This window comes from Seriola aureovittata, chromosome 13, assembly GCF_021018895.1.
Source record: "Seriola aureovittata isolate HTS-2021-v1 ecotype China chromosome 13, ASM2101889v1, whole genome shotgun sequence".
Classification (NCBI taxonomy): Eukaryota; Metazoa; Chordata; class Actinopteri; order Carangiformes; family Carangidae; genus Seriola; species Seriola aureovittata.
In genome coordinates, this window is record NC_079376.1 from 9,153,926 (window position 1) to 9,168,729 (window position 14,804).

The 14,804-nt window shown below is 40.6% G+C and overlaps 1 protein-coding gene across 2 annotated transcripts in view; it reads left to right on the forward strand.

Annotated features, from left to right (window-relative positions):
- The window catches only part of zgc:110158 (uncharacterized protein LOC553590 homolog), a 40,879-nt gene that overhangs the window by 15,543 nt on the left and 10,532 nt on the right, over positions 1–14,804 (forward strand). For both annotated transcript variants that reach the window (XM_056393683.1, XM_056393684.1), the window contains exon 5: positions 11,799–11,888. In XM_056393683.1, coding sequence (XP_056249658.1) covers positions 11,799–11,888 — 90 coding nt within the window. The remainder of the gene's footprint in view (positions 1–11,798; positions 11,889–14,804) is intronic.

Below are 14,804 nucleotides of genomic sequence, written 5' to 3' on the forward strand. Positions count from 1 at the left end.
GTGTGTGTGTGTGTGTGTGTGTGTGTGTGTGTGTGTGTGTGTGTGTTGTGTGTGTGTGTGTGTGTGTGTGTGTGTGTGTGTGTGTGTATATACTGTATAGTGTGGGGAGATAATGGAATAGAGTTCTAATCCGGTAATCCCAGCACTGGGCTGAGGCTAAGCCAGGGATTTGTGTGTGTGTGTGTGTGTGTGTGTGTGTGTGTGTGTGTGTGTGTGTGTGTGTGTGTGTGTGTGTGTGTGTGTGTGTGTGTGTGTGTGTGTGTGTATTTTTGGACAGGGGGCATCTTTGGCAGCCAGCCCAAAGAAGGAGGGTGGAGGGGCTCACACCCTCAGTGCCAGCCAGCATGGCAGTTAACCCTGTGTGTATGCGTTTGAATGTGTGTGTGTAAATGTAGATGGGTGTGCTCCATGGTTGCTTGCAGTCTGCTCCTAACAGTGATAAAGCGAAGGAGACGGGAAGGGTTTAATTTTGGCTCCAGCCCCCCGAGGCTAGTCTCTGAGCACAGGTCCTTTTCTCCTGGTTTCAAAAGAACGAGCCGGTTAGAGGCATCAGAAGAAAAAAATATTTCACCCTACCTCAAAAGAGTTTCTTAGTCTTTTGAGGATTGCTAGATTGCAAGCCAGCATTTAAGAGGCATTATCACAGTTCTCTCTGCTGGGTGCCGAGACACAGCAAAGGTTCATGGTTACTGTTAAGGATACTTTTTCCTCAAGTCCTGACACTGGCTAAAAAAACTAATGCAGGGGTTGTTAGACTGTTATCTTACAGGGACTTAGTAGTTAGATGATGTCAAGTTTTCAGTTTATTGTTACTTATGTAGTTGCTTTAAGCATCTGATGCACCAAAGAGGCAGGTTTACAGAGATCAGATAGAGGATATCCCCCCCTCATACAGATTCACATCAATATTCTGACATCTTTTTAATATATCTATTTATGCAGGCTTTTAGTTTAGGCTTAAGTGGCTTAAATACAGAATTTACTGGCTTTATTTCTGAGGCTTTAAGCACCTCGCTTTATTGTGATGCATTTGTAAAGTTATTGACATTAACATATCTTTTTTTATTTGATGATGTATAGTTGAAGTAAAGTTTGAAAGTTTGAGGTTAAGAATTCTATACTTTTAATTCAACAGATGTAATTACAACGAGGAGTAAATTTTGTCTGCTGGCATGTCCTCTAGTTAATTTTAACTGGCATGCATTATCTTCAAACATCATGTCATTCAATAATTAATTTGCTGGTTTGATTGGAAGTGTTAATTTTTCTTATCAGTCTTAATTCCAGCTAACACCATAAAGGTTTTGGCTCCTTTGCATTGCTCTGTCCTGTTCTCAATACACAGTTCATGCAAGTTTCAATTCAGAACATGAAATACAATGGTTTCCCACCTGGAGATCAGGACTGTCCAAGTGGGGACGAGACAAATCGGTAGGTTCACAAGATCGTGAACAGAATAGGAAAAATATTCAGCAATACAAATCTGGGGTTTTTTTTGCGAATGTCCTCAAATCTTTGCTTTTTTTCTTATGAAATACTGTAGTTTTATGGGTCTCCGCAAAGGTGGGGCACCTCCACTAGCAAGTTTTACCTCTGAAAGAGTAAAGACCATTAAAATGAAAATAAAATCTGCGAGGGAACGTCATTGATTGAACGGCCAAGCCAGAGCCAAATTTTAACTGAACTTCTAGAATAGAAAGATATAGAAAAAAATAAATAAATAAATAGCGAATCAATGCGGATCTCCATCTACTGCTGTTATGCGACTATTAGGAGTTATGGGTTGAGAGATAAACAGTAGGTTGTGCTCATTCCCCACTTGGTTGCCTTTAAATCATTGTAGAGGAAGAAGGCACAACAAGATCTTAATAAAAGGGTTCCCGTCAAAACTCGAACACTGGAAACTTGTGTGGAAAATGTGATGAATATATCGTATTTATTTTTATTTAATGTGTCAATTTGAAGGACGTCGCAGGCTGCTCATCAGTGCACACAGTTGACAGTTAAGTCACATGCATCATATACGTCATGATGACATTTTATCCATCCACTTTTCCACCTCAGCTGAGCCAAAAAAAAAAACACCAAACTTTTTTTTTTTTTTTTGCCATGATTCAACTCTTTCCTAGAATTTTCTGCTTTTCTTTTCCTTTGTTTCCACATTTGAAAACGGCATAAAAATTGATGGATGCATGCACATGCAGTAGATATATGCAACCTGTGATGATGGGTCATGAATATGCATTGCTTGGCTATGAGGAATCACTAGCCAAAAATGATGTGACCACGTGTTTTTATCACAACGAGACAAACAGGTGCAAACAGGTGTGAATGCATGTGCAGTATTAAATCTGCTGCCAACAGCACTCTGTCAACCTGCAGGTCTATTGTTTAGCCTCTTCTTGATTCCTTCATCACAGTCATCCTGTTTTTTTTACCTGCACTGTAGCTCTTCAGTCTTTCTTTACACATCTGCCCACGTTTCTCTCACACTCCTACCCCACTCTCCTCTCTCTCTCTCTCTCTCTCTCTCTCTCTCTCTCTCTCTCTCTCTCTCTCTCTCTGTTTCTCTCTCTCTCTCTGTCTCTCTCTCTGCTGCATTTTGTGCAACTCCAGCCTGCTCACATCATGCTTTCATGTTCATGTAGCTTGTGGTTTCTCTGCGACACCCCCACATCTGCATCTTGCCTCCCTCACCCTCTTTCTCTCTCCATGTTCATTCTCCTCCACATGCCGCCTTCTTTTTACCCTCCCACCCTGCTTTACTATATCTCTTACTCTCTCCTTCACCCAACACACCAGTCCGCCCCCTCTCATCTCTCTCGTCTCACTCGCCTTATCGCTCACTCCCTCTCTCCCAACTCTCCTCCTCTCCTCCTCCTTTTTCCTCACTCTGACCCCACGCCCTCCACCCCCCACCCCCCAGCGCCACCACCACCACCAATACTACCTCTATTCCCAAGAGAAGATTGATTGGCTAATCTAGCTGTTTACCCACAATGCCTAGTAGTGCCGAGAAGACACAACCAAAAGACAGTTGAGGTATTTGAAAATTGAGTTAGCAAATGTCAAAACAGAGAGGGAGAGGGAGGGAAATTGATGATAGATATAATTCTCTTTTTATTTGAAATCACATAACTGTGTGTTTGTGTGTCAGCGTGTCTGTGTGCCTGTGTCTGTGTAAAGCCATACAACAGCTTTATGTCTGGAAAATTTGGGGAAAATAAAAGATCTATTATTACTATTATTTTAGTAATGTAATGGTTGTAACATTTATTTGAACTTCATATTTCCTCTAAAATCACCCTTGGTTAGTTTTATTAGAGTTATGCAAATGTCATAATGCAATATATTGTCTTTTGTGTAATTAAAGATTTAATTTGCTTTTCTAAATTCACCTTTTTCAAAGTGCAAACACCATTATAAAACCCTGGAGACACTATTTCTTAGTGTACATTTTGGGGGGTTTTCAATGCTTTCTGATGCCTTTGGAGAATGACACTGGTGTAATTTCAGTTTTTCTCGTTTCCTTAAATATTCATGAAGTATTTAAACCCATAGACGTATTAGTTACAGTTAGCACATATCGGTTACACTTCAGTTTTCTTTACTCACCAGTTGTCAGTTAAAAAGAAAAGATCTTAAAAAATCCATTAAAACCAGCTCACGGATGCATATACCTGTCGACGCTATCAGCCATTGTTTTAAACGGTGCGTTTTTTTTCCCCTCACATCACCTTTAAACAATCATAATTGCAATTGAATCAAAAGTAACTCACCTAATCTGCCCAAAGACAGTTGCATGAATTCTGCTTTAACCTCTGTTTTGCCTCTTCTCTGCCACCAGAAGGATCAGTGTAATGGAAAAAGTGGAGAGAGCTCCATTAAACTTGGTAATTAGCTACGTGATAAAGTTTGGAAAAAACTGCAGTACATGTGTTGCACAGGCAGAAGTGTTACACCAGATGAGGCAGAAGTTTGTCTTTTTTTTAATAATCATTAATATTATTATTTTAATTTTGTTAGTTGGGAGGAAATGTTAAACTGTTGTAGAACAGACAACAGTAGATTTAACTGTGTGAAATACTTTGGGGATGTAAATTAAAATTACGCAGGTCAGTGTATACTGATCCAAACTACTCACAGGTATTTTGAGTCTTATTACATAATAATAATAAACTTTATTTATATAGCACTTTTCCTAACAATGTCACAAAATGTTTTATGACTTCAGTTTGAGAGTAGAATACAAAAGAAACATGAGAGAGAACTTTGCCTAGGTTTATTTACATTGAAGTGATCTATATTTTAAGTCATTTTTAAAGATGCACTTGACTTATTTTTACACATAAAGTTCAGTTTACCCTCCATAGGAGAATTAGACTGTGACAGCAGTTGTGTAATATCTTCCGTGGCTCTAGGGGAACTTTCCATACATTAGGTTTGGATGCAGCTTTATCCCCCTCATTTAAAGCTGAGGCAGTACAGTGTTCTGGCCGTTAGAGACAATATTCCTGAATTTAACGAAGCAGGTTCAAGCTTGTGTAAGTGGCTGCTATGATGAAGTGAGCAATAGACTGACTGTAAATCAGCTGAAGGGTGCTGTTTTGAAGTCCTGACCCCCGGATTGAAGCAGGTCAAGAGGAAGGAAGAAGTTTTTTTCATGAGTGGAAAATAAATTATTATATGGTAGTTTGCAGTAAGGAGAATAAATGAAACATCCATCTTCTTGAGTCAAAGCTATATTCAGGTTCACAGTTGTTCTCATTCTCCTCATATTCTTGTCTTTCGGCCTCGCTGCCTTCTCTCTGGAGTGTTGGCTAAGTGGATGTTGTGTCTGCAGCATGTATTAGTGCTGTCATCCGGCGTGTGCGCATGTGTGTGTGTTTGTGTGTGCACGAGTCCGCCTGTCTGGTTCAGTACCGCTACCTTGGCAGCAGCTTTTGGGGAAGCGTGTGTTTGGTGCGCGTGCCGTGCCAGTTTTGAGGACCAGCTGGGGTTTCAGAGAGAGAGAGAGAGAGAGAGTGAGAGAGAGAGTGTGTGTGTGTGCGTGCGTGCGTGCGTGCGTGCGTGCGTGCGTGCGTGCGTGCGCGTGCATGTGTGCATTTGTTTGTCAGACGTGACGGTGAGAGTAGCAGCCGTATCCTGTTGCTTCAGAGCGAAACACACTGTTTTGACTGGGCTGATAAATTAGCCAGATCACCACAGTCAGCTATTTTTCCTCCCGTCTCCACACTCTCACTCTCTCCCATCCTCACTCCTTCACCCCCCCTCCCTCCTCCTCTTTCCCTCCCTCTCTCTGTGCGCTAAGGACAGCAGGTCAAGGAGACAGTGATGAGGTACATATCAGTGTGAACCAGAATGTAGATTAGTCCCCTCTCCAGGCAGGGACACACATAAATACAGACACACACACAGATACTTTCGCTGTCTTGTTGTACTCCTCTCCTCTCTCCATCCAGTGTTTATGTCTCTGTCTTTAGCCCTGTGAAAGGTATCAGGCAGAGGTCAATAATGTGTTGAGCACTATTGATCTGTCCGGTAGGTCCTATGGGTGAGCGAGAGGAAGAGGGAAATGGAGAGGGAGGGATCAATGTTTTTCTGTATAGCCCATCTACATACTGTACTGTACCAGCCAATCACATCATTAGTCTTTTGTTCTCTGATAGATTATTCATAAACATCGTGGGCTTGTACTGAGGAGGAATTGCGAGCACAGCAGGGTGTCCTCACGGGGAGCCACAACTGTGGATGAAGGCGTCAGTGAGTTTAAAATATTTTGCCACAAACACGCCATCGTAGTGCCACGGAGAGGTGGATGAGGTTTATTACACGGGACTTACACGGAGTGTCTAGATTGAGGCTGAGAGTGAATATTTACCACAGGAATCAAGGTTTATGCTGCATGTCTGCAGCTTTTCAGCCTGAAGTGAGATATAAACCTGCCTCCCACAGACCAGAACCAGATATCATGTTAGCAACTGCATGCAACTAATGATTTATTTCCGCAATTAATCCGCATATTTCCTATTCTTGATTAATCATTTTCTCTATAAAATGTCAGTAAACAGTGACAGACAGTCCCTAACCAGAAGATATTAGGTTTTATATTGTATAAGGAAAAGACGAGCAGCAGTTGTCCACAATTGAGCAGTTGGCATCAGTGATTTTTTTTATTGCAGGTTTGCTTTGAAAAATAACTTCAGTGATAAATCAGTTATCAAAACTGTTGAAGATTAATTTTCTTTCAATTGACCAATTGATAAATCAACTTGTCATTTCAGTTCCAGGAAATACAGAAACATTTTATTTGGTGGACTTTGTTCTGCTGCATCCAAGCTGAATATAGTTGATTAATTGATTAATGTAATGATTAATGCTTTTGTGCTTTTAGTGGGTTTCTTTTTTTAAAGTATTGTAGTAAAGTGTGCATAGCTAAGAGGTGACATGGGACAAAAGTCCTCAGCCAGAATCAAAGTGGAGACACCACAATCACAGTAAAACAACCAGTCTACCAGGAGGCCCATTTTTGCCTTTATTTTAAAGTGCGCAGTCGAGAGAGAAGCAGGAAACGTGAGGGGAGAAAGTGGAATGACATGCAACAAAGGTCTTGAGCAGAATTCAGATGATGTGGTTTCTCTTCTGTTTCTTAGACCGTGAGGCCACCAGGGCGCCCAATTAATGCTTTAGTCTGATGTGTCATTATAAAAAGAGGAACTGGTAGACTCTGTCTTCAACTGCTGAGTGCATTTGTCATAAAATTATCCAGTGTAGCTTTATTTAGACAAGCAAAAGGGAGAACAACACAAACATGTACTTAATGTCTTTATGTATATTTTTGCTAGAATTAAACATGTTGTGTGTTGATAATATATAAAATTTCTGATGGATTTTTATAGAACTGCCTCTGCTATGACCTCCATCTGCACAGATTAGAGTGACAGCAACTCTTTATTTTAACTATATTAAATCTAGTTCATGTACATGAAGCCAATTTATTTTGAGCAGTTTGAGCTTTTAAATCAGCACAGTTGTACATTTTCTTAATATAACGAACTACTGTCTCGATCCTGAATGATGAGACTGACATGATGACTGATGTTATATCATGTTGTAACAAAAAAAAGCCAAGGTTAACAGTTCTCCATCCAGAACCATCAAAGCTACAGGGATGAGCTACAGTTCAGGTACTCTATTATTGATGACATAAAAACTTACCTAATATTACTTTTGTGCAGACATGGCTCTGGGATGCTTTGACGCCATGTTTGTGCAGCGCAGCTGAGGAAAGGCCATTAAAATATAGTTTACAGTTTAAACAGTGTAAATATTCCCAGACATTAGAAAATGTGTCCTGTGGGTTTTGTTGAACTTTCAGCCAGTCTCAATGAAAGAAATGTATTCTTCTCCTTTCTGCTGCATGTCAGGCATTAAAGCCCTTTCAAGTTGTGCTGCTACCCAGCGCTTCCTTTGCACACTCCTTCATTTGTAGACTTTTCCATACATTCAGCCTGAAAATGAATAATTCAACTCGACTACAAAACTCTATGTTCATTATATCAACTAATTAGTACAGCATTAATGTCTCTGGGTTGTGCTGTCTTCTTGAACTTGTTTCTTTGCATAAAGGTACACTTTTTCTTCCCCTGTCTGCATTAGCGGGCATTGTTTACCTGCACCAATATCAAGAAAACAAATTCCTGTAGATTTACTTTCTTGGCCAATGAAGTTATTCTGATTCAATGAGGCAGTCTGACAGTCTGCTACATTTCTGAGCCTGGAGTTGAAATTGAAAGGTAGGTATAGGCAGTACTGTGGGTGCCACTACAAAAACTAAAAAAGCACTGTTGGATCCTTTTGTATTTCCCCAGGCCAGATGGTTTTAATAAAGACCGACTGCATACTAAATCTACCTTACGCTTTGCTGGTGGCAACTGCACCCACTGTGTGCTTTTAGTTTGCATTCAATTTCAGTCAGCAAACTGGAGAATTCATGAGCACATTGTTGGTCATTAATAGTCTCGAACAATAATAAGACCAGGTGATTGATTGTGAACAGAATCTCTCTCCTTGTAACATTAATTTCTTTGTTTTTCTCCCCTATCATCTTTTTTTCCCTCTTCTGCCTCACTCTTATATCTTCTAACTCACTCACTCCTCTATCTCGCTCTTGTGCCCCCCCCTCTCTCTCTATCTCTCTCTCTCTTTCTCTCTCTCCCCTACATCTTATTCTCTCTCTCTCTCTCTTTCTCTCTCTCTCTCTCTCTCTCTCTCTCTCTCTCTCTCTCTCTCTCTCTGCGCTCCTGGAGCGGGGGATGCCAGGGGGACAGAGTGCAGATAGGACCTGTCTCCATAGCAACAGCTTCTGCAAGCTGCTGACACCCTACTGGGGTGGTGGTGGTGGTGGGGGGTTACAGGGGTTGGGGCACAGAGAAGGTTTATGTGTGAGTGTATAGATATGTATGCATGTGTATTTGTGTGTGCACCAGTGCTGGGAAAAATAAGTGAGGGGGGTCACGGAGAGGAGAAAAGATGGAGAGAAAAGTGTGAAGAAGAGAGTGAGGGAGATGGATGAGAGGGAGGGAGGGAGGGAGGATGGAGGAGAGAAAGAGGCAGCCGACCCAGCTTCTTCCCCAGGGACTCAGTGGCCTGCTCATGTTCACTAGCAGAATTAGCATAAAGATGGGGGGAGGTGTGTGTGTGTGTCATTGTGTAAGTGTGCAATTTTTTTTCTTTCTTTTTTTTTTCTTTTTTTAGTTTTTCTGTGTGTTGGTTTCAGATAGTCAGGAGAAGAAGGGCAGCGAGTGTTTTTGTGTACATGCGTGTAATTGGTAGTATGCGTTGTTGTCCAAGCATACAGTATATGTCACATGGATGCAGTGCGTTCGTTAGGTGTGTGTGTGCTGGTTGAACGGTGGATGCGTCTGTGTGTGTTTGTGAGAGCTACTCCCTCCCCTGGGTCTTAAACCCCCTCCCTGTTCTGGTCCTGTAGCCTGTGGTTCTCCCCTGTCTGCCTCTCTGTACTGAAGGGCTTCACTTTATGAGCCTGTGATGCAACTCTTTGTGTGTGTGTGTGTGTGTGTGTGTGTGTGTGTGTGTGTGTGTGTGTGTGTGTGTGTGCGTGTGTGCGTGTGTGTGCGCGTGCGTGCGTGCGTGCGTGCGTGCGTGCGTGCGTGAATTCATGTGATTGTGTGTGCGTTTGTTCCGGCGTGCTTATGTAAGCACTCTGAACATGCGTCTCCGTCTATGTGTGTTGACAAGAATACAGTTATATCATATTTAACTCCCGGGCTGAATCATTCTCCCCCCTCTTCTATCCTAGATTCTAGTTTTATTCTTTTATATTGTTTGACTGACGTAAAGGGGATTGGAAACGGTAGTGTTGTTGTTGCATGTGGTAATATGATTAGTGTCAGTTAGGCAGCTGCTCTCATCAGGTTTAAGTGATACTTGTTTTTTTGCTTTTAAACATCTTCAGCTCTCCAGAATTTTAACAACATCTAATACTTATTAACTAGAAGCACACTCAGAGATCGCAGGCCTCATCCAAGGCCGATGTCCTACAAGATACACCAGATTTCAGTGAAAAAAATCCACATTCATAGTAAATTATCTGGATTGGCCCAAAAATTTAATGGGTTCTCTCCTGGCTCATGCCCAATACCTCCACCGAGTTAGGTGCAAGTCGGCTCAGTTTTGCGTAATCTTGCTGACAAACAAACAAACAAACAAACAGACAGACATTGGAGAAAACATGACCACCTTGGCAGAGTTAACAAAGGTGGTCATGAAGGGCAATGTGAAAAGATGAAAAGAGAAGGTATTGGAGAACTATGTGCCTGTGCATATAAAAAAATACAAACCCAAAGACAACTTGTTTTAAAGATGCCAATCCATGGATGAGACATAACAGATCTATTTTACTAGTCTGTGCAGTGGCTAGCAGCTCACTCTCAGTCTGAACAGAAAAGCACACTTGTCTACTGGCAAAGTGAAAGGAGTCAGTTGCCTTTTTTAGTGGGTTTACCTGCGTTTAAAAAAAACCTGTATATACGCACTAAATTTGTTGATAATATGATACTGAAGCTCACACCTCCCATGGATTTTATTGGAATCAATGCAAAGAACAACTTGACTCAACACAGTTTTACTGTATATCATGTAATACATATATTATTATGAATTCATAATAAAATATTTTCTTTCTCGTAGGATGTGCTTATGTAGTCATAATGTAAAATATTTGTTTTGTTTACTTTGACAGTTAGATTAGACAGTTATTGGTTATACAGTAGTTGAGCAAAAGAAATTAGCATCAGGTCTCAATAGACCTTCTTCTAACACACAGCAGGGTTAAGAGTTATGTGTCACTTGCTTTCAAATAATATTTGCTCTCTAGCTTTCTTAAAACAGCATGTAATGATTAAGAAACTGTACAACTCAACTTATTTGCTGATGACCTGATACTATTTATAAGCAGTGTAAATATATTTAAATACTTAAAGACACTCAATTGTAATTGATACATTTCCAGAGTCATTTTACCATCAGTAAAGTATATGTTGTATCTATGTTGAATGTCAACCTGTTTTAAACTAAAACCTTTTTATTCAAATATAGCCAGTATTGGGCAAGAAAATGTAAAAGTATTCCTCTACTTGCAGACAAGTTCTGACCTTTTGATATAAATTCTTTCATCATGATATACTTTCAAAACAGAGAAATGTGTGAGAAATTCCAAGTTGAAATTAAAATAAATATTTTTCTGTTAAACTTGTACATGAAATGTAACAAAACATGTAAAACTCTGACATTAACAAAATGACCATTAGTGAACACAGCTTTAATGTAAGGTGGAAATGTGTAAAGTTACTGTACAAATATGCAAAGCTTACACAGCGGCTTGTCATTTTACACTTAAGTGAGGCACCTTTCAAATATATTGTAGTTCAATCCAACATCACCTCCAGACTAACTATAGAGCTGAAAAACACCTCTGATGTTGTGAATAAAAACAATTTGAAGTTTCATAAAGGTTTGATTGATTATTTGCATGTCTGTTGTATTTGTATGTACCTAGCTGTTCTTAATACACTAGCAACTCCAGTGTATATGGTATCTTCCAAATCAGCCAATGATTGAGATATGTTACCGTGCTGCCACAGTCAATGCAAGATATCACTGTTGCATTGATTAGTACATGGGAAGAACTTTGGAAAAACGGATATCCAAGAGGTTGAAGCTTTTTTATCTTGTCAGATTTTATCATATAATAAAACAGAGCACCACAGTGTGGTTTTACTGAAGTAAACCAAAATGTAAAAATGCATACAGATAATAATCATATCATTCATTACCTTACACACTAACTAACTAACTAGCTGTGATCCAGAAAGAAAAGCTCAGTATAGAACGATAAAAACACTTCCCCTCGATATACAGTCATGGGCTTTGGGAGAGAGGAACATCAGCATAATATTTTGGTGGTAGCTCTCCCTGAACCATCCCTCTTCACTTCAGTCCTTGTCCACAGAAAGAGATGAGGTGGTTAATGCTGTTCTCTCTCTAACGCAGAGATGAGGGAACAGTTTAAAGGTTGTAATAGAAGACACTTTGCTGAATTAACCATTAAACTTGAGATGGGAGGGGGGGTGAGAGTTTGCTGTGATTGCAGGTGCAGACACTGCCCCCTGTAGTAACTCGGTGGCCAGTGCATCATGTGTAGAAATGTTACTGTAGAGCAGTGGCACACAGAAACACAAAACAGCATATTTAATCACTGTCTTTGTGCGTTTCAGAGCGCAGCAGCAGCGCCCAGCCCAGTGATGGGCAACATGCCCCCCAACGACGCCATGCCAGGTGGTCCCATGCCCCCAGGCTTCTTCCAGGTATGACCCACCCCCTCTGCCACTGTCTTGTTCACTCCTCCATCTCTCCATCACCTTCAAACCCACCCTTTTTTTTATCCTTTTTCTGTCAAATTCATGCATTTAGATTTAGATGATCTAAATTTTAGGCAACATTTGCATATTCTTTGATTTCCATCTCTAGCACTGGGAGAATGGTGTCTTGTATCTCAAAATACTGTATAATTTTGAATCCAGTCATGTTTTAAAAACAATTTTGGCCTTTAGAATTTGTCTACCTGATAACCATCAGGAGGCCACTACTACAGATACCAGGTATGTGTATGTTCTGTAAGTTAGCAGGTATACTAAACATATGCTTTGGAGTAAACTGCAGCAGTAGATGTATTATATGTATATTTATATATAGGTTTCTCAGTTTAAGCTTGTTAGAGTTTTATTTTGTGTTTAAGTAGTATATTTATCTTTATTACTGTTTTCTATATTATATAATAGTTATAATCCTAATAAAACAAGTTTATTGTTCAACTGTAGTCAGATATATCTTTACCACAAAATGTCAGTTATTGGCTGATCTGTTGTTATGAGACTTTTAGTATTTTAAAAAACCCCAGTGTAAGTCTGGCTATACTAATTAAATCCTTCAGTCTAAAATCAATAATGTAGTTTGATCAGATGACACCACAGTTACAGTTTGGGTCTCCAACTCTCCCATTTGTTTTTCCTTTTTCCCCCCACATTTTTCCAAAAACCATTTATTCCTCTCTTGATATTTACACCCACCACAGCCTCTGAAGCTCACACCGTTCACTCATCTGCTCTCTCCGGGCTGCCGTTCAACCGATTCGTGATTCAACCCTGCCGTATTCATCCTCTTCTCCACTCCTCCATCTCCATCCCTGTCTCTGTCTCTGACCTGTCCCGGCTCTGTGAAGGGAAAGGTTTTAGTGTGGGAAATGGCTGTCTGTACAGTGAAGAGAATGAAACACACACACACACACACACACACACATACAGCTACATACATAAAGACATGCAGGCATATGTGCACACATCCACAAACAAAAGCGCACACACACACACACACACACACACACACACACACACACACACACACACACACATGTTCTCTGTGAGGCAGTGGTGTGATGGACAGCACTGGCATTTGGCAGGAGGCACGATAAGGTGGTGGAGAAGAGTAAGAGAGAAGAAACAAGTGACACGATAGAGAAGGGGAAGGATGAAGAAGGGGTGAGAGGAGGGAGGAGAAGGGAAATGTGAAAGATCAGTGCCACAAGAATTGTGGCCCAGTGTTTGTCTCTGTGGCTACCTACCACTTGGTTGTTTGCTTGCTGGGAGTGAGGCAATGTGCTGGGAGAAGGGGGGTGGGGGTGGGGGTGGGGTGGTAGCAGTGGTGGTGGTTGTACTAGTGAGAGTACGACTATGAATAAGCTAGGGGAAGGGGGGGGGTGAGGCGAGACGCATGGAAGTACTATTTATAACATTGGTGGGGGAGTGAGATTGGGGGAGTGTTTGTGTGTGTGCATGTGTGTTTGTGTATGTGTTGCGTTCAAGGGACCTTATTGTAACAGAAAGCTTTGGTTGTTTTCTGCAGATATTGCTCATGCTCATAGTTAGGGACTCATTAGAAATGTTTTTGATACAGGGGTATGACACTGAGTTTCAGTCCTGACACCTGAACAACACTTTTTACAATACTCCATTTTGAGAAATATGCAACACTCTTTTTGTCACTATTTTTTTCGTTTAATAAAAGAAGTGTGCTCAAATGTTAAATGTCAAAAACACAATCGGCTGTAAGAAACTTAAAAAATAAATGGTTTAGAACTAGCAGCATGTTGATTTAAGTCAGATATCGTTTGATCAACAGATCAATCTTTTTTCTTTTATTGCGGTACGTTTCCCTCCAAATATCAGCAATTGAAGCAACTCTTTGTCACATAATAGTAAACTGAACATCTTTAGGTTTTGAACTGTTGCTCGGATAAATCAAGCTATCTAAGTATATCACCTTGAGCTCTCACTATTTTCTGACATTTTATAAACATGGTGATTAATCAATAATGAAAATAAACATGAGTCTGACTAGATATTTGATTCAATGTTTGGTTACAGCAAAGTTTCAATACTCAGCGCTACAGAAACACATGATTTCAGTACCCACCCCAACTTACATTTCCAGTGTTTAAATGTTTGTGACTGGTGCCATTTCAGACTTCTGACAAGATGCAGATGCTTGTACTTTGAAACCTTCTTCTTTTTTTTTTTTACGTCATTATTTTACCCTAACACTTGCAATGGAACAACACAGGAATTATTTATTGAAACCTGTTGAGCTAAATGGACAAATCTCAATATGGTTTGCACTTCCTGACCCAAAAACGTGCTTTAATGGGCCAACTATAGGTACAGATAATACCCGCAGACTCACTGAGGTAATCCATATGTGTGTTGTTTGTGTGTTGTTTGTGTGTGTCCGGATGCCTGCGAGGGACACATGGAAAATTCCATCTGCTGTTTGTGAATTGGCCAGCTTTTTGTCTTCTTCACACAATTGCAAAAAGGGGGGGTGGAGAGATGAAGACACCGACAGCGATAGAGCGGAAGAGAGACTGTGGCATAATGAGTTATTTATTAGGGGTCGTTAACCTCTTGTCTTGGGGTGAAATGTCAGCAATAACACAGCAGTGTGTGGAGAAGCTGGGGGGTTGCTCTCTTTGTGTACAGGGATACGGAGTCATGCTGAAGTAGGTTTACAATACGCAGGGAGAACTTCCAACTTTTCCGTGTTTTTGTCAGTGTCATTCTTTCTGGTTTGAAGTTGCCACTAGTGCCTGTCCTGCTGCTGCCTGAGAGTGAGCCTTTGGCAACACTGCCCCCATGTGGTTAAGAGGAAAACTGTATGTAATCCTTTGA